We start from the raw sequence: 20,883 nt of genomic DNA, 5'->3' as shown, positions 1-20,883 counted from the left end.
ATGGATAGGAAGAATCGATATCATGAAAATGGCCATACACCCAAAGTAATTTCTAGATTCAATGCTATTTCCATCAAGCTACCACTGACTTTCTTCACAGAATTAGAAAAAACTACTTTAAATTTCATATGGAACCCAAAAGGAGCATGCATAGCCCAGCCAATTCTAAGCAAAAAGAACAAAGCTGGAGGCATCACGCTACCTGACTTTAAAATATACTACATGGCTACAGGAACCAAAATAGCATGGTACTGGTACCAGATAGACCAATGGAACAGGACAGAGGCCTCAGAAATAACGCCACCCATCTACAACCATCTGATCTTTGACAAACCTGACAAAAACTAGCAATGGGGAAGCATTCCCTATTTAATAAATGGTGTTAGAAAAACTGGCTAGCCATATGCAGAAAACTGAAACTGGACCCCTACACCTTATACAAAAATTAACTCAAGATGAATTAAGGACTTACACATAAGACCTAAAACCATAAAAACCTTAGAAGAAAACCTAGGCAATATCATTCAGGACATAGGCATGGGCAAAGACTTCATGACTAAAGCACCAAAAGCAATGGCAATAAAAGCCTAAATTGACAATTGGGATCTCATAAAACTAAAGAGCTTCTGCATAGCAGAAGAAACTATCTTCAGAGTGAACAGGCAACCTACAAAATGGGAGAAAAATTTTGCAATCTATCCACCTGACAAAGGGCTAATATCCAAATCTACAAAGAATTTAAACAAATTTACAAGAAAAAAAAATAACCCCATTAAAAAGTGGGTGAAGAATATGAACAGACACTTCTCAAAAGAAGACATTTATGCATCCAACAAACATATGAAGAAAAGCTCATCATCACTGGTCATTAGAGAAATGCAAATCAAAACCATGATGAGGTACCAACTCATGCCAGTTAGAATGGCGATCATTAAAAAGTCAGGAAACAGTAGATGCTGGAGAGGATGTGGAGAAATAGGAATGCTTTTACACTGTTGGTGGGAGTATAAATTAGGTCAACCATTGTGGAAGACTGTGTGGCGATTCCTTCAGGATCTAGAACCAGAAATACCATTTGACCCAGCAATCCCATTACTGGGTATATACCCAAAGGATTATAAATCATTCTACTATAATTCTGTACATACACACCTATGTTTATTACAGCACTGTTCACAATAGCAAAGACTTGGAACCAACCCAAATGGCCATCAATGACAGACTGGATAAAGAAAATGTCACACATATACACCATGGAACACTATGCAGCCATGAAAAAGGATGAGTTCATGTCCTTTGCAGGGACATGGATGAATCTAGAAAGATCATTCTCAGTAGACTAACAGGAACAGAAAATCAAACACCACACATTCTCACTCATAACTGGGAGTTGAACAATGAGAACACATGGACACAGGGAGGGGAACATCACACACCGGGACCTGTCGGGGCATGGGGGGCTAGGGGAGGGATAGCATTAGGAGAAATACCAAGTGTAGATGACAGGTTGATAGGTGCAGGAAACCACTATGGCACATGTATACCTATGTAAGAAACCTGCACATTCTGCACATGTATCCCAGAACTTAAAATATAATTTTAAAAAATTATGAGCTTAATGGTACAGTCTTATCTATTTTGTTTAAGGGAAGTATCAAGTCAGAGTTTAGAATGAATTATTTCTTTTAACTGCACAGTGTGATTTGTGAAGGTCAGAGTTGAGGTTCAGTGCAGTCAGGCTGGAAAGGTAGCTCCTAGCACTAAAAAGAGTGTGTGAATAAATAAAAGACATGTACCATTTCCTAAGTTTACTTAATATTCACATTAAATGAAAATTATGAGCCTGAATGTGTCCTTGTGGGAGCCTGGAATGAATATGAGTCAAAGATCACATGGAATTAATATATTATAAAATGGTATACAAAATAGGTTTAATTAATCTTCCTCAATCATTCTTATTTTTCAGATCTTCAGGAATTTTACTGGGATAATTGTCCAAATAAATTGCAAGCATTCTATCCAAATGGTAAGCAGAACATCTTATTATGTAACCATATTTGTTTATCCATAATTAGTATAACTTTCTGAGTATTGAAATGAGAAACTTGATTTGCTCTTCTTCACTCATGTTTAAAATTTTATAAGAAAAACTCGAATCACTAAATAATTTCTTTTTATTTTATTTAAAAATTATAATTCTGAGATGTAAATATATGGCATGTAAGCCTGGGAATTATTTAATCACTTTACTCGAAAATCTGGTAAAAGGCAAAATTTCTGAAAATAGACTACTGGAAAACATTTTGTAAACAATATAGAGGGAGAATTGTATATCAGAATATACACATAAAACTATCTTTTCAGATAATTATGTATCATTTATTTTCTTATAGTGAAATTATAAAAATACAACCTATAGCCTTCCATAGATACATAATTAACTGTGTTTTGAAATGATATCCAATTCAGTACCTTCATACATTTGAAACTTTGATAAGCTAGTCTATCTTCACTTTGGGGATCATCTTCATTAAGAGTTTGTTTTCTCGAGTTTTGAGGTAGGATACTTGAAGTCATTCTTCTTCTTTATAATTATGTGGCAAGAACTATCTCCCTCAAAACTTTATGCTTAAGTTTGGGACAATCACACTGTCAGTCAGATGGTGCAAAGTCTTTTAATGCTGTTGAACATAAGGGAGTTGTCTAAAATACAGATAGTTCTCCATATGAGCTCATAACCCAAGCAATGTGCTTCAAAATTGCATTTATTATATTTTTTCTTATTACAAATGATATTATGTTCATAACGGGTAGATAAATTAGATGCCCATAAATATAAATAAAAAAATATTCTCACCACCTAATGCAACCTGTTAACCTTTTGTATAAACTGGTGAATGTTTTCAGTATACGAACACACAACCTACTGTAAAAATTCAAGAAACGAGTGTGATGATGATGTGAAATGCAGATTCGCCTCCCCTGACCCCACTTCCTCTGCTTGGGTATAAATGCCTGCTCCAACACCTGTTCTCTGTGTGAACTTGGGCAAATCCTTTACTCCCTCTAGGCTTTCCTTTCTCATCTGCAAAATGGAGCTAATAATACACACCTAGCTGATGGGGTTGTCTTGAGGATGAAATATGTTGATACAAGTTAGGTGTGTAGAGCAGTGCCTAGCTCGTAAGTGAGATATTACAAAATTATCTATTGTATTTGAATTATTTTTTGGAATTCTTAAGATGTGCATATTTTGTATTCTTATGTCTCATTTAGCTTTCTACTAAAGGTAATTATTCTTCAGTTAGTTATTTTGTGGTTCCAGATAGAAAATCATATTTTCTAAAAATAATAACAATTTTAGATACTTTTATTTTTTTCCTTTTTAGCATCATACTTTTATCAATTTTGAGTTCACTACTTATTGCCTTGGCTATGTCTTTCAGTGTAACATGAAATAACTGAATAATTCTTTATTCTTTCTGATTTTATTAGGAATGACTTTCATGATTGTAATTTGAGTACTGTGTTGACTATTTGTGTAAGTTTTATTCTTTTTCTTAAGACGTAATTCTATTCTTAACTATATTTGATTATCAGAAGTTTCTGTTGATGTTCTATAAATCTCGATTACATATAAATTAATGTTTTAATATCTCTTGAGAAGATGATTTGGTTCTCCTCTCTCGGTCAGCAGATTTGCTAATATTATGTTCCTCTTGCATAGCTGGAAGCTTACTTTTATTACGTACCTTAGCTCAATTCCTTTTTGTTTACTTGAGAATTTTAAAGAATATTCCAAAGAAAGAATGATATATGTCATGCCCGTCCGTGTGAAGAGACCACCAAACAGGCTTTGTGTGAGCAACATGGCTGTTTATTTCACCTGGGGGCAGGCAGGCTGAGTCCGAAAAGAGAGTCAGTAAAGGGAGATAAGGGTGGGGCCGTTATATAGGATTTGGGTAGGTAAAGGAAAATTACAGTCAAAGGGGCTTGTTCTCTGGCGGGCAGGAGTGGAGGTCACAAGGTGCTCAGTGGGGAAGCTTTTTGAGCCAGGATGAGCCAGGAAAAGGAATTTCACAGGATAATGTCATCGCTTCAGGCAAGGACCAGCCATTTTCACTTCTTTTGTGGTGGAATGTCATTGGTTAAGGCAGGGCAGGGCATTTGCATTTCTTTTGTGATTCTTCAGTTACTTCAGGCCATCTGGGCCTATACGTGCAAGTCACAGGGGATGCGATAGCTTGGCTTGGGCTCAGAGGCCTGACAATATATACTATTTTTTATTGCTTGATATCTATGTGGTACTATTAAGGATGTTATATTCACGTTGAACTTTACAACATTTTCTGTGGAGTTATATATATGCTGAGACCAGCTCGGTCAGGGAGACCCTAACCCAGCGGCGCTGGAGGAATTAAAGACACACACACAGAAATATAGAGGTGTGAAGTGGGAAATCAGGGGTCTCACAGCCTTCAGAGCTGAGAGCCCCAAACAGAGATTTACCCACATATTTATTAACAGCAAACCAGTCATCAGCATTGTTTCTATAGGTACTAAATTAACTAAAAGTATCCCTTATGAGAAATGAAGGGATGGGCCGAATTAAAGGAATAGGTTGGGCTAGTTAACTGCAGCAGGAACACACCCTTAAAGACACAGATCGCTCATGCTAATTGTTTGTGGTTTAAGAACGCCTTTAAGCAGTTTTCCGCCCTGGACGGGCCAGGTGTTCCTTGCCCTCATTCCCGTAAACCCACAATCTTGGGTATGAGCCATCACAGCTGTCCAAAACCTAGTCTATTTCTCATACCATTTTTAAAATTCTGAGATTTATTTCTATGAAAATATTTCTGAGTGTACCAGGTTGTATACACCAGGGTTTGACTATGATTGATTTTTAAAATACTTTTGAAATATTTGAAAACAACACGTAATCCTTGTCATGGACTTATTTGGATATAGTTCTATCAATTTAGCACAAATCATCATAATATTCAAATTTCATGTTCTTATATTCTATTTGCTGGACAGAGATGAGTCTAGTTTGTGCAAATTCTTAAAATGCCCAAGTGATCCATTTGGATTTATACACTAGGCATAAAACTATTGAATATAAGCTGGTGAGTTATGTGAGTAGACCCTACATAGGAAGATGAATCTTTGAGGGTGTGAAAGATCAACTACAGTGGGGTAAGAGTAAGGCCAAATATAAGATTTAAGGATCTGTTTAGTTCAGCATTTCTACTTTTGGAAAGCTGACGTTTAGAAATATCTTCCAGTCTTTGAAGGAAGTGTTTAGTGTTGTTATTCTTTCCCAAGGCAATTCCCACCATCTTCTACTTTTCCGTCATCCAGTCCATTTCCTCCATCAGCTTTCCTTCTCAGTCCTTTTGTGACCTTCTGTGACGTTAACTTCTTAAAAGTAAAATATAATGACTTTCTTGTCTCATGAATTTTATCCCCCACTTTTATTTTTAGAAACTTTGATATAGCTTGTAAAAGCCAAGACAAATTTCTACCAGAATTAGAGATATAGCATTCATCCCGCCAGCCATCAAACATTTTTGAAAACCAACTATCTGCTAGGCACCATGCTAAGAGGTAGAAAAAGCTATCTCCCTACAAGAGATAGGACCTTTAACCTCCATACGAAAGAGCTCTTAATCTTTTGCTTGAATTCTCCAAAGTTCAGCATCTCCAGCTGACATTGATATATTTTTGATTCAATGACCTGAAGACAACCAAAACTTTAATGAGCTCAGTCTTTATCCTAACCTACCTCTCCTACTATTTCCTATCCTGGGTGATGTCTAATACTAATCTATGCTAGAAACTTAATAACCTGTCAATATGTAATCTTTATTTAATTAATATTTTATGCTATATCTTTACTCTGTCCTATCTTTAACCAAACTTCATAAAAGTCCTATTGATTACATCTTTACATTTATCCCAAACTTCTCTTTACGTTTGTATTTATTATCTCAGTTTTAGAACCACAACATAAGCTTTTTGATTTTTTATAAACCCTTCTTACTTTTACATCCCTACCCCTTTTGTCCATCAACTACATTCCTATCAGAGTTATTCCTAAAATTTGCATATGATCATGACAGTCACCCATTGCTTTTGATTTTGATTTTGCTTTGCTTAGAGGAAAAAACCCAAATCCTCATGATACATTCGGTTTTCTTCACAGCCCAGTACCAAGTTTATTTCTTCTCAATTTATTCCCCTTCTCCATCTACATCATCTTCATTCCCCTGAATTTAATCACATCTAATTAATGTGCATTACGGCTTCTTCATACTTAGATTATGTTCTGACACATAGTGGGTATTCAATCAATGTTTTCTGGTCATTATTTTGAAAAGACAAAGGGCTAGACTAAGCAGGAGTGTATGATCAATTACCTGAGTGGGTCAGACCGAGGAGAAGACATTGTTTACTTGATAACTTACTGGCACTCTTGAAGTTTTGTATTAGAATACCATGGAAATGGAATTCATAAATACAACTTAGAAATGACCTAGTCTAAGCTATGTTTCCTGAATGTTGAGACCTGAAGTATCAGGGACTTGTTTAGAATAATAGTTGTAGCTGTTTAATACTATGAGATTTACTACACCCGAATCTGCGCCAACTTAGGTAAACAATGGTTTGTGTCCTGAGTAGGAATTTAAAAGACATGATGAACTGTAATTCTTATTGATAGAAGCAGATTATTCTGACTTGATTCCAAACTGATTGCATACATGTAATTTACCTCTAAGGGTGTATAATTATGATTTTTCCTGAGGTATCTATATTGAAGTATTTATGAGGATGCAATTTTCACGTTTTTTTAAGAAAAGCATGTAATTGGATACTTGATTTGTAACCTCCAAAATTAAGGTTAGAAATAGAGTCATGAGTGCCTCATGGAAGACTTCAGATGGAGAGAGAGTGAACGAATTTAGTAGCTGCTTCATACAACTTGGCTCAAATAGAGATTGTAGTCTTTCTCCTAGTCTTTATCGTATGAAAAGCAGCCAGGATAGACTTTCCTTGTTATACTTTTGTATAGTTGAAAGTTTTGAGTCAAATTTTAAGCCTTTACAATTACCTTTTTAAAATTGTAACTGTTTGTTCTTAGTTACTTCTTTCTAAATGTCAAGGTGTATTTATTTACTCTTAATAATGTGATACGTAGTATTCCGCAAACATTGTCAGTGACAAATTTTTTGAACTAAAGAATAGATTGGTTGACCATTCCATTCATTAAGGAAACTAGATTAAATGTACAACGGTTGCAAGATTTTTCAAACATACGTGAAGTAAACATTATTCTCAATTGACTTAGTATCAAGACATTCTTCTCCCAGGTCTTGAAAAATAAAATATTCAACTTTCCAGTTCAATTGAGTGGGGAGAGCTATAAATTTTGTTTCATGGCTTTGTTTATATTGTATTCATTTCTCTAGATTTTATAGTTTTAGAAGATTAAAAGCCTCAGGAATTCAAATGCAGTTTTTCATTTAAACTTATAAAAACTAATTTCGGCCCTCACAGAAGATCTGTGAACACTTTTCTTCCAAAGAGGGGCTGTACTGTTTACATTTAAGAAACACTATGTGACAGCGAGGGGCTTAAAACATCCCTTTTCTAAATGTTAGGACGGTTCCTATCATATGAGGGCAAGTTTCTGAATATGTAATTATAAAACCCTATTGATACATAGGGTAGTGATTTTCCTGAGTGCATCTAACCCAATGTCCACTTTGCATAAAGTGCCAAAGAGACTGAATTAATTACCAAGTTCATGGAGTTAGTCAGTGACTGACGGGAAACAACTGTAGCAATAAATATATACAAATAAACATGACAAAGTCATTCATCATAACTTTAATTATGACAAGAGAGCCAGGTCGAATCAAATTACATACAGGAAGAGTTAAAATAACTGTCTGAATATTAAAAGTAAGATAAAATTTTGCTTGATTTAGGCTTTCTTGAATATTTAAATAAACAAAATTCTGAAATATCCTCTAATAAGTATTTCTCTATAGAGAGGTAATTATATTTAACAGCAAAATTAACATTGATCCACTTTCACTGGGATATATTTTAAATATTGTTTTGAAAGACTGTTGTATTTATACAATGCAAAGGAAAGATAGCTATTTTTATTAAAAGAAAGTTTTCAAAAATATTTTAAATTTTTATTTCAAAGTAACAGTTATTCAAATGTTGAATATGATGAGTGTTTTGTCATATAACAATGTTGTAAAATATAAATGATTTTTTTATATGCAAATAGAAATATGTCATTCATCAGGTTATATGTAATTGGCCATGGCTAACTCTAAATGGGAAGTTTTTTTTCTCATCCTATTACTTTTTTCTTGAGTATCTCAAGACATAATGCTTGTTTCTGTATTTAGACCTTTTTAGTCTCCCTTGTATTTTAGCTAGAATTATCTAATTGCTGCTCTCACACAAATGATGTTATGTGATTAGAGAGAGGGATCACAACTTACCTCTTTTTCTCCCTGAAGCCCCCTGTTTCTCAACTTTGGCTGCATCTTAGAAACACTGCAGAAGATTAACAAATAATCATGTATGGGTGATAAATCTTGATTTTACTGATAGCTTACATGTATCTACCTATGCCAAAACTTCTCAAATTATACACTTTAAATATATGCAGTCTTAAAAAAAAAAAAAAAAAGGAAAACATACACTTATCATATGACCCATTAATGCCCCTACTTGGGGCTGGGAAGGGGAAAAGTGGGAGGGTGCAAATACTCAGGTCCCATTTGCAGATATTCTAATGTAATTGGTCTTAAGTGGGGCTCAGCCTCTGATATTTATTGGAAACCTCCCAGGTGATCCTAATGTGAATTCAGCATTGAGAGCTTCTAGTTTGGATACAGTAAGTGCTTTGAATATGGCAAGTTCTTACAAATAATTGTTCTCATGCTTTTATTTATATATACGTGTGTGTGTGTATATATATATATACGTGTGTGTGCCTATATATATATATGAGAACATATTTTTTAGAGACAGGGTCTTACTCTGTCACCCAGGCTGGCTGAAGTGCAGTAGTGAGATCATGGCTCACTCCAGCCTCAACCTTCTGGGCCCAAGCCTTCCTCCAGCTTCAGCTTCCCGAGTAGCTTGGATTACAGGTGTGTGATATCACATCTGGCTAATTTTTATTTTTTGTATAGACAGGGTCTTCCTACGTTGCTCAGGCTGGTCTTGAACTCCTGTCCTCAAGCAATCCTCCTGCCTCCGTCTCCTAAAGTGCTGGGGTTACAGGTGTGAGCCACCATACCTGGCCTGTTCTCCTATTTTAATTGAATATGTTTTCTCTTTAATTACAAGTAATGTAGCTTAGGCAACATGGCAAAACCCCATCTCTACAAAAAATACAAAATAATTAGCCAACCGTGGTGGTGCGCTCCTGTAGCCCCAGATACTTGAGAGGCTGAGGTGGGAGGATCACTTGAGCCCGGGATATCTAGTCTGCAGTGAGCCATAATCATGCCACTGCACTCCAGCCTGGGCAACAGAGTGAGATTCTGTCTCAAGAAAAAAAAAATTACAAGTAATGAAGCCTTGAATACATCCATTGAAAAGCCTTGAGGTGTATAAATTATGTCAGAGGAAGTCCAGTAAAAGAAGTACTCCCAAATAGCTTTTTGCAAATATAGACATGCCACAGCCTTATAGGCGTACATCTTTACTAAGACACATCATAAAAACACATCTGTGTGGTATGTCTGCTGCATTTTGAGTAAAGACTGAAAAATGTTCACAAAGGTTGGTCAATTTAAAGTATGGAATTTAAGTCCCAGTTGTCATCTTATTAATGGTTACTATTTTTCATGAAATTTCCATTTTATATGATATAGTAGTTTGCAAATCACTTTCATGTACATAGCATGTGGTCATTTGAGTCATATTTATTTGTTTTGAACATGGACTTTGATGGAGACATTCCCAGATTTTTTTTTTGATATAAAATTTACTTCTTTAAACATCAGTTTATAATTGAAAGTTTCAGTTTTATTGAAGTTTTGGTTCAAGAAAGTTAAGATTTAGTAGTGCTCCCATTTTTGTCTCTGTAAAAATATTTGCACAGTTAATTTATGATTCAATTTAATTTTCCTGTTATGAACATGAGTGGGTAACAGAAAAACATTAGAGTGTCGACATTGGTAGTTAGAACTGTGGGCCTCAAAAATGGGGCATAAGTGAGATGACAATCTCATCATACTGTGTATCTAGAAGAGAAACTGTGGCAAGAAAGATTTTATATTTATTTTTTGTTCTTTGGGCATCACCTTTATAATTTTAACCTTTGGAATGTATATATTTTGCGAGTCAGATTGCTATAGACTATGCTGCAGTAATAAACCATCCCTACATTTCACTGGTTTATCTCGACAAGGGTTTACTTTTCCCTTCTTTTTTTTTTTTTGACAGAGTCTTGCTCTGTTGCCCAGGCAGGAGTGCAGTGTCATGATCTCGGCTCACTGAAGCCTGTGCCTCCCAGGTTCAAGTGATTCTTGTGCCTCATCCTCCTGAGTAGCTGGGATTACAGGCACCTGCCACCATGCCCGGCCATTTTTTGTATTTCTAGTAGAGGCGGGGTTTCACCATGTTGGTCAGGCTGATTTCGAACTGCTAACCTTGAGTGATCTGTTCACCTCGGCCTCACAAGGTACTAGATTTACAGGCGTGAGTCACCAGACTCGGCAGGTTTACTTTTCATCTGTAGAGCAAGGGGTGCTCTGCATGTTACAGTTACTTGCAGCCCAGACTCAGGGAGGCACCATATTGACTCATGTTACAGGGAAGAAAGGGACACTGATGAACAGTAGTTCACTGTTAACACAGGTCACGTGGGTACTTCTCATTTTAAAGGGGGAGGAAGTACATTCCTACTATGTGCCCGGGAGGAGAGGAGAATTGGAGTGTTTGTCAATGAGTCCGAGAGAGACCCACAGACACCTTCTGATGGATGAGATACTGAATGACAGTGTATCTTTTTCTTCTCAACATAAGCCTGTATTGTAAGGAAGGTAGCATCTTATCATTGCACCTTCTCAGATAGGAAGCTGAGAATCAGAATGCCTGGACAGCGTCACTATACACCCACAGCTATTGAGAAGAGGGATCAGGTTCATTATGTCTTTATAGCATAATTATGTCTCCATATATTTCATTGATATGAAACCTGTACTGTGTTCTGCTACTTTACATTCTATGATCCTTTTACATAATTGCTACTTTATTTTATAATCAAACAAAGAGTCAGTTTATGACAAGCATAGATTCTTAGGTTTAAATGTGTAAATTTATAACTATTACCATCAGTTTTTCTTTTACACTTTGCTTTAAACAATATTTTTTAGTGTTAAAAATTACTCCTACCTTCAGTCCACCTTTACATTTTCACTAAAAAATATTCTGTTAAGTTGAAAAATGAAGCAAATCATTGCCACTGGACACCATATTTATATCACTCAGAATGATGTTGTTTCTCAATAGGATTTATCAGAAATTCCAATGTTTCCACCGACAATATAGAGAAAAAGCAAAAACAAGAACAATCTGCTAATGAACAATTTCTGAAGGGACAGAAGGGAAGTTTTCCAAATGCAAAGCTCAGCCAAAGGGGAGAATTTGTTGTTGTTGTTGTTGTTGTTGTTGTTGTTTGTTTGTTTCCTGAGACAGAGTCTCACTATGTTGCCCAGGCTGGACTTGAACTCCTGGGCTCAAATGATCCTCCTGCCTCAGCCTCCCAAGTAGGTAGGATTCTAGGCAGGTGCCACCAGACCCAGCTCAATGGGGAGGGTTACTAATGCAATTTTCCTACACCAAAATGGTGGCATCTATTTATTTACTTATTTTAAATAGGAAGAAGTCAGAAGACTTAATGAATCAAACATTACTTATAATTATATTTTTTCCTATGAGCATGGGACTTAAAAACTCAGAGATGAAATAGAAAATCTTCCTGGAAGCAAACATTGTTGGATAGACTCATAATGTGTCAGGTTTTTCAAACTCATTTTCTATAACTTTCCAAAGATGCTGTCAAATGAAGGATGAGTCAGGTTTTCCATAAAAATATCATTCTAATTTCGTAAAACAGTGTGGCTCAAAACTATAAATTGGGCTGCCAAACTATGCCTCTCAATGTTTGATGGTTTGGGAACATGTAGAATCCATTATATTTTCTTCATTAAAGGACATATAATAAAGTGATGTGTTGTGATAATTTAATTTATTGTGATAATTTAATGTTTGTGATTCAATGGAAAAACACCATCTTTTTCATAAATGTGATGTAATAACATAATATTCATCATTGGGTGCACAAAAGAAGTTTATAGATATATGACTCTGCTGCTAAGCTATCAGAAGGATTAGTGCCCCTGTCACTCCACACACACTTTAGAAAGATAACAGCCATGATTTTTGATATGTAGAGTCCCAACCATTTTGTGTTCAGGAATCTGTCTGCATCATGAGACAACGGTGGAACTAAGCCATAATGAATGATTTAGCTCTGTTTCCTCTTTCTTCACAGTGTGCCCATGAGTCTCACACCAACATGCCTTTCTTGGACTTATCTCTGAAGTCTGTAGGAGATAACTTCCTCCCCATTACCAGCCAGCAGGGGGGCCTGGGTTTCCTTGTTTGGAGCTGCAGGATATTTGTTCTATCCTGTTTACAGCCAATGGGGGGCCCTTTTTCTTCCCTACAGTGAGCCTTTTCATCTGCACAGAGGGAGACACAAAATCGGAAATGATCTTAATTAAATGTTTTCCGTCCAGAAACAACTAGTTCACTACCTTGATCTAGCGGACCTTCTTGGAGGTGCCCCTTCCCACCTCCCTCTGTGGTGAGATTGCAGGTAATAGACCTTATGACAAAAGACAAGGATAAATATTTATCAGGGCACAGAAGAATTTTTGAGTATCTACATTTATTTACATTCATTCCTGTGAACACGTTTAACCATGTTAGATGGTTAGATGGTTAATTATGTGAGGTGTTATTAGTACTCCCGGCTGAAATTTTTTACTTTATAATATTTTCAAATAAAATTGTATCCCCTGAACAAATTACAAAAGTGCTTTTAAATATCCAGAATAAATATTTTGAGAATATTCATTTTAGGGTTCAAGCTTCTAAAGTACCCTATTCTATACTAAGTTATTGCAATATCTGTCATTTAGAGGAACTTGTAGGTTTATTAGCTCTATAATGTCAACATTCACAGATATGAAACATTTTATATTTCTTAGTGATATATAAATGTATGAGGAATACATGAAAATGCAACAAGATTTTGGTTGGCTTAATAATGAGTTTCTTTCTTAAAGATCAAGATAAAAATTCTGAATTTCTACTGCTCTGTTTTTAAAATTATAAACTTAAATGTATCTAGTTCCAATGTAAACTCTACATTGCCAATTTTTTGGAATATGAATATAATGAAAGTTTATATGTGGTTAGTTGTGAAAAAATTTTTACGTGAAGAACATAGAATTTATTAAGGAGATATTACTTAATTGGTAGATTATTCACAAGTTTTAGCTGACTTTTTAAGAAAAAAATGTGAGGAATTTAACATATTTATTCTGGTAGAAACATGTTTTGATAGAGGAATGTTATATTTAGATAAAATATCAGTTTCATTTAAACAAATTATAACTTTAAAATTATAAGTATATCTTATAATGTTTATATTTTCACATCCATCTATTATTGATAGATAAATAGATGGATAGAAAAATTTGCAAAATTCGAATTTTTTTAGTGAAATCTCATTTTTTAAAGAAAATGATTTAATATTCGCACAGTAAATGTGATGAAAACTTTGTGTACAGATATAAGGTCCTGTGGTTTGGGGTTTCCTTTTTGTCCAAAAGGCATTGTTCTATGTGAATTAGACACACTGATTTAATATTCTAATTCAATGCCTATGAAACCAACCTTTATTTCATTCTCGGCTGTCTGCAGTTCCTCAAGGGGTTGCAGAAAAAAATAGACTGTGACTCCTTTAAAAGAGGCATTTTGTTACAAGAATAAAACGTCTTTTGAAATATTAGTGAGGTACTGGATTTTAATACCCTTTTTAAAAAAAAAAAATTAAAGAATCCTATGATTATTCCTTTTCCCTATCTCAAAACCAAGCATATTTTCAATTCAAATTAAATATATTTGAATCTACACTTCATAATATTACAATAAAGGAAAGAAATAGTTATCATTATTACATTTGGATGTGTTTTTAAATGTAGTTTCTCGTTGAAAATAATTTACTTTCAACCACAAGAAGTTGGTGATTCTGTGTGTTTTTATCAGATAGGCTTTATAAAATTCTTGCATCTCCTAAGGAAGCCTATATGTAATAGACAAAGCATCCAAGAACACAAACTTAGTGAAAAACCAGTTTTTGTTGAGATGGTTTCACTCCAGTAACCTCAGAAGTGTTGGTGAGTAATTTGAGTTTTAGTGACAAGATTCTGTTGCTGCTAGGGATGGTTCTGACCATTTGACAGGCTGAGTTTTATTTATTTATTTATTTATTTATTATTATTATACTTTAAGTTCTAGGGTACATGTGCATAACGTGCAGGTTTGTTACATATGTATACTTGCGCCATGTTGGTGTGCTGCACCCATCAACTCGTCAGCACCCATCAACTCGTCATTTACATCAGGTATAACTCCCAATGCAATCCCTCCCCCCTCCCCCTTCCCCCCTCCCCCCTCCCCGTGATAGGCCCCGGTGTGTGATGTTCCCCTTCCCGAGTCCAAGTGATCTCATTGTACAGTTCCCACCTATGAGTGAGAACATGCGGTGTTTGGTTTTCTGTTCTTGTGATAGTTTGCTAAGAATGATGGTTTCCAGCTGCATCCATGTCCCTACAAAGGACACATGAAAAAATGCTCATCATCACTGGCCGTCAGAGAAATGCAAATCAAAACCACAATAAGATATCATCTCACACCAGTTAGAATGGCGATCATTAAAAAGTCAGGAAACAACAGGTGCTGGAGAGGATGTGGAGAAATAGGAACACTTTTACACTGTTGGTGGGATTGTAAACTAGTTCAACCATTATGGAAAACAGTATGGCGATTCCTCAAGGATCTAGAACTAGATGTACCATATGACCCAGACATCCCATTACTGGGTATATACCCAAAGGATTTCAAATCATGCGGCTATAAAGACACATGCACACGTATGTTTATTGCAGCACTATTCGCAATAGCAAAGACTTGGAATCAACCCAAATGTCCATCAGTGACAGACTGGATTGAGAAAATGTGGCACATATACACCATGGAATACTATGCAGCCATAAAAAAGGATGAGTTTGTGTCCTTTGCAGGCTGAGTTTTTACAAGAATAATTTACTGTGTTTATAGACAGCTTAGATCTCATTAGGGAATATTAACCCTTCCCCCAAGTTTAGGTTCTATGTGTGCGTAAATTAAGAGATCTATTTCTGTTTTGGAAAACACACAATATATTTTAAATATAATTTTTAAATGTAATTTTTAAAAGAAAGGCTCTATTTTAGCTTTCTAAATTATATCTTCTATACACACTTGATATTGCTGAATAACTAAAATTAGCTTTCACTTTTCCTGCTGGAAATTTGTAATTTTCTTAACATATCCTTTCTGTTCTGAGTAAAAGTAAATAAAGGTAATTAAAATACAGTATTTTAAAAAAAACTTTTGAAAACTTTCAGCTTTTAAATTCTTCAATTATATGTAAAAATTTCTACCTATGAGCTTATTTTTTGTTACTGATAAATTTGTATTAAATAATTGATGCCTAAAACATATATTTAGTAGAATAAAGAAATTAGCTATAAAACAAAATTAGAAGAGCCACAAACTAGACAGGGCACAGTGGCTCATGTGTGTAATTTCAGCAGTTTGAGAAGCCGAGGCAGGTGGGTCACTTGAGGTCAGGAGTTCGAGGCCCAGCTTGGCCAACATGGTGAAACCCTGTCTCTACTGAAAATACAAAAAGTAGTCAGGCATGGTGGCAACCATCTGTAATCCCAGCTACTCGGGAGACTGAGGCAGGAGAATCACTAGAACCCGAGAGGTGGAGGTTGCAGTGAGCTGAGATCGTGCCACTGCACTCCAACCTGGTGACAAAGGGAGACTCTGTCTAAAAAATAAAATAAAATAAAATAATAAAATAAAATAAAATAAAATATCCTCAAACTAAAGGCTGGTATGGCTGGGTTTCATTGCCTTGCTAGGAATGTACGCTGCTACTATCTAGGTACATCAGCTGTACATATGTCATTTAGTCTTTTAGGGTCTCAGATTTTGTCTCTGAAAATAAGAGGATTGGATAAAAAAAAAAACCTCAGTACAATTTTATAATTCGATGACAAGCTGCAGGATCAAGTCTTTAGCTTCTTAAAATTATAGAGGATATTGAAAATGTTATTACTAACGAAATTTGGTGTGAACATACATGTAAAACATTGATTCTTTTTGTTTTGAAGATAGTTAAAATTAAAACAAGGGAAATTTAGTATGTTAATCTCACAATTTATAAAGCTTGATATTTTGAGTTGCAAGTAAAATTAAATATAAAAATCTTTACTAATTCTGTCACATTAGTATACGTTTCAATGCTGTGAAAGTCCATGTCTAAATTAGGACAAAATTGTTGTCAACCATATCAGCATTGTTTCAGAAGAAAAGATCACAACTAAATTTACTTACAGCCATCTTACAGGTTTAAGTTTTATTGCTGTTTCAAAGACAAAATAATTTCACTATCAAATTAAAAACAACTTCTTTTATCCAGAAAGATAGGCATTAATTTGAATTAATAACATATTTCTGTTTTGTTATATTGCCATTTCTTTCCTAAAGATATGAAATCTTGTGCCAACTGTCAGAGAAAGGAAGGACAAGATTATTAATATGTGCAAGGTGAATCAAAAATGATTCAAGAGAAATTATATGTATATTGGTAAACTTCTTGTTCTTTCTTATTGATGCTAAAGCAGGGTGGTGATGACTTGAGGTATAATTTGGTTAACACTATTAGCTATTTAGATATATATTGTCAAATTTAGAAACACATTTGTAGTAATATAATATATCGTATATGCCATGATTTTCTGACGGATTCGTGATAATAGTAGGTTCCATGAAAATCTCTCAAGAAGATACTGTTTTTTTTTACCAAAAGGTAAGGCTTCATATCTATAGTATAAGGATGCAAACACGACTATCAAATGAATATTTGATTCAAATGGTTTGATATTTATAAATACGATATTCATATTCATCAAATAAATTTGATATTGATGAATATCAAATAAATGGCAAAGAAAATATTTATGATGAGATGAACATTTTTATTCACATCAGATGTTCTATACCTAGTATTATTACCTTTTGTCACTCATCAACAAAAGGTAATATTAAGTTGTTTTCTTATTGACATTTTAAGATGTTAGGCACTACTAATTTTCTTTGGTAAAATTTAATATACTTCCTCTGCTCTTATAATTATATTCTGTGATGTTTTCCAATACAAATAGTTATTCCAACCACTTTTAGAATTTGTTTCCTTTCCAATGTCCTTTCATAACATCTTTTAGTATAAAACAACCTTTGTGATATATATTAATAACATCAAGTCAACACACAGAATGCCTGTTCATCTTTGTTCTTTATATCACTTGCTCTATTTAGATGAAAATCATATAATCAAAAATGCCAATATATTGTCTGTGTAACAAAGTGTCTCCAATGACACATTTAGTATGAAAGTCATGTTGTACTAATCTGAGAATAGAATAGATCTATATCTCATTCTAATAATAATTCTCAATGAATAATGTAGCTATTTCAACTGATGTTTTAAATAGATAAAGATATTTCTTGGAGAGTTCAGTCAGTTGGCTATGCCACCAGTTATAATGGAAACCAGTTTTCAAGCCATGAGTTCTTGATTTTTTTTTTATTTTTTTATTTTTTTACTAAAGGTACTGTTTCAGTACACTGGTATTTAGAAACATGGATTATTCTTTTTGATACAACTAAGATGAAACATTTTTTCATTTTTTCCTGTGATTTTCAGTTTGCCATTTATTATTATATTTACCAGTTTTTGTTTCTATGTGCCTTACACACAACTCTCACAAACTTTGTTTCTCTGTTTGCTTTACTCTTTTTTTTAATCTGTCCGTCTAGTTTGTCCTGATCAAACAAAGTACCATAGACAGGGCGGCTTATAAACAACATAAAGTTATTTCTCACAGTTCTGGAGTCAGGGAAGTGCAACATCAGGGTACCAGCACGGTTGGGTTCTGGTGAGGGTCCTCTTCCAGGTTGCAGACTGCCATCTGCTCATTGTACTCTCACATGGCAGAAAGAGGACTGGAGGGCTCTCTGGGGTATCTTTCATAAGAGCACTAATTCCATTGATGAGAGCTCCACTTTCATGACCTAATTACCCCCCAAAGGCCCCACCTTCTAATATCATCACATTGGAGGTTAGGATTTCAACATATACATTTCCAGGCAACGTATACAATTCCGTTGGACAGTCTTACAGTCTTTTCAGTGTTTATATGCATAATTTACTGCAAGACTTGGAATGAAACTTCTTAACTTTGCTTTGTCTATATAATATGCTTTATCTTAAGCAAGTTCTACATTACTAGTGATGTTAAATTTCAGTAAATGGAAAAATTCCTTGAGACTACTATATTCTCTTTCATTATCCAAATACCTCGAATTTTACAATTTGATTAGTGTTCCTGCCCGTGTACAACCCAATTGAATTACATTGGATGCAATTGCCTGTGTTTAAAATATATCTTTGGATTAAAAGATAAATATTATGAAGGACCTTGTCTCATTATGCCATCAGTATATCATGGCTGAGACTATCTCAGATAAGATAATGTGTTAGTCGTCTGCTCCCTAGGAGAACGAACACTAAAATTAAATATGAAAGAAATTGATTCTGAGTGTTTAATGTGAGAAACAAGGTTTATACTGAACATTCTAAGCCATTGCCAAATGTCAACTTTAAACTTTAGATCAAGAGATTAAGAATTTTATGGTGTCAGGTATGGTAGATGTTCTCACACCTAGGTGAACACAAGAATCACCAGAGTGATTTATTTAAAAGAGCATCCTGAGTGCCACCCCCAGAAATTCAGATTTTTAAATTTTTAAATGAATCTGAGTGTGTCTTTTAAATTTATATGTTGTACCAGCAACTCCTAGTTATTCTAATATAGGTAATCCACAGATTAAAAATATTTGTTACAACATAATTTAAAAAAATTGGTTAGAGTATTTTAGCCTTTTCTTTTTTAACAAGATGCAAAGTTACACTTTTTAGACAGCAAAAAAAAAAAAAGAAAAAAAGTTTTAAAGAAACTCTGACCGGGCGTCGTGGTGCATGCTTGTAATCCCAGCACTTTGGGAGGCCGAGGCGGGTGGATCACCTGAGGTCAAGAGTTTGAGACCAGCCTAGCCAGCATGGTGAAACCCTATCTCTACTAAAAATACAAAAATCAGCCGGCCGTGGTGGTGTGCGCCTGTAATCCCAGCTACTCAGGAGGCTGAGGCAGGAGAATTGCTTGAACCCGGGAGACGGAGGTTCTGGTGAGTCGAGATCGCACCACTGCACTCCATCCTGGGCAACGGAGAGAAACTCTGTCTCAAACAAAACAAAACAAAAACATAAAGAAACTCTACATTTCTTTATATATGTATGTATGTATGTATTTTTTGAGACAGAGTCTTGCTCTATTACCTAGGCTGGAGTGCAGAGGTGCGATCTCGGCTCACTGCAGCCTCCACCTCCCAGGTTCAAGCGATTCGCAAGAGTAGAATGCCTCAGCCTCCTGAGTAGCTGGGATTACAGGCATGCACCACTATGCCCAGCTAATTTTTGTATTTTTAGTAGAGACAGGGTTTCGCCATGTTGGCCAGGTTGGTCTCGAACTCCTAACCTCAGATGATCCACCCACCTCGGCCTCCCGCAGTGCTGGGATTACTGGCATGAGCCACCACGCCCAGCCTAAATTCCTTTAAAACTATATTTATTTCTTAAGAACCTGATCTCCAGACTTTCTGTCAGCTCTTTCTCTTTTTATTTTTTTGGTCATTTCTGGTTTATATTTTGGAATGTGTTATTACAGATTCGCTGGGATGATTCTGATTTTAATCAATTTTTTTCCTGCTTGTACCATAAAAAATTAAAATGTCCCAGAAATTTTGAATACATCCAGAATCTAGACTATATCTCCCAGATTCCCATTCATATAAAAAAAATTCAGGCAAATTGTCCCACTTTGGGGTTCATAAATCGTGATTGCAAGAGCTAGAAGTAAACCACAGTAGAATATTTTAGAGGCTAATATTTTAGAGGCTAAAGATGTCTCAAAGAATATTGGTGCACCCCTGTCCTATGGATGAATTCACTCTTTAGCAAAGCACTGGGCATGTATCATGTTCCAGAGTATCCCAAAAGGGTATATGGAATCATTTCTAAAAACAGTCAGTGTATTAGGAATCCATGTGCAAGCAACAGAAGTCCCTAGTACAGGAACTTAAATAGAAGCATATTTACTTGTCTCATACTACACGGAGCCTGAGATTAGGCCACAGGGCTAATATAGACAGTCAAGAGTGCCTTCAAGATTTCAGGCTCTTTCTTTTGTTTTTTTTTTTTTCCGCTCAGTGTTGCACTGGCTATTATTACTCTCATGCTAGCTCCCTCTTCGGTAGATGATTGCTACACTTCTAGGCCCCATATCCTCAGGATAACTACCTAGGAAAGAAGGA

At 35.2% G+C, this 20,883-nt stretch overlaps 1 protein-coding gene across 13 annotated transcripts in view; it reads left to right on the top strand.

Moving 5' to 3' along the window:
* Positions 1-20,883, top strand: part of LOC114676844 (uncharacterized) — a 451,137-nt gene that overhangs the window by 37,395 nt on the left and 392,859 nt on the right. For all 13 annotated transcript variants that reach the window (XM_077997961.1, XM_077997958.1, XM_077997957.1 and 10 more), the window contains exon 2: positions 1,967-2,026. In XM_077997961.1, the coding sequence (XP_077854087.1) occupies positions 1,967-2,026 (60 nt within the window). The remainder of the gene's footprint in view (positions 1-1,966; positions 2,027-20,883) is intronic.

Source organism: Macaca mulatta, chromosome 3 (genome assembly GCF_049350105.2).
Source record: "Macaca mulatta isolate MMU2019108-1 chromosome 3, T2T-MMU8v2.0, whole genome shotgun sequence".
Lineage (NCBI taxonomy): Eukaryota > Metazoa > Chordata > Mammalia > Primates > Cercopithecidae > Macaca > Macaca mulatta.
The sequence above is the reverse complement of the archived record's forward strand: the minus strand, read 5'-3'. Positions and strand labels throughout refer to the sequence as shown.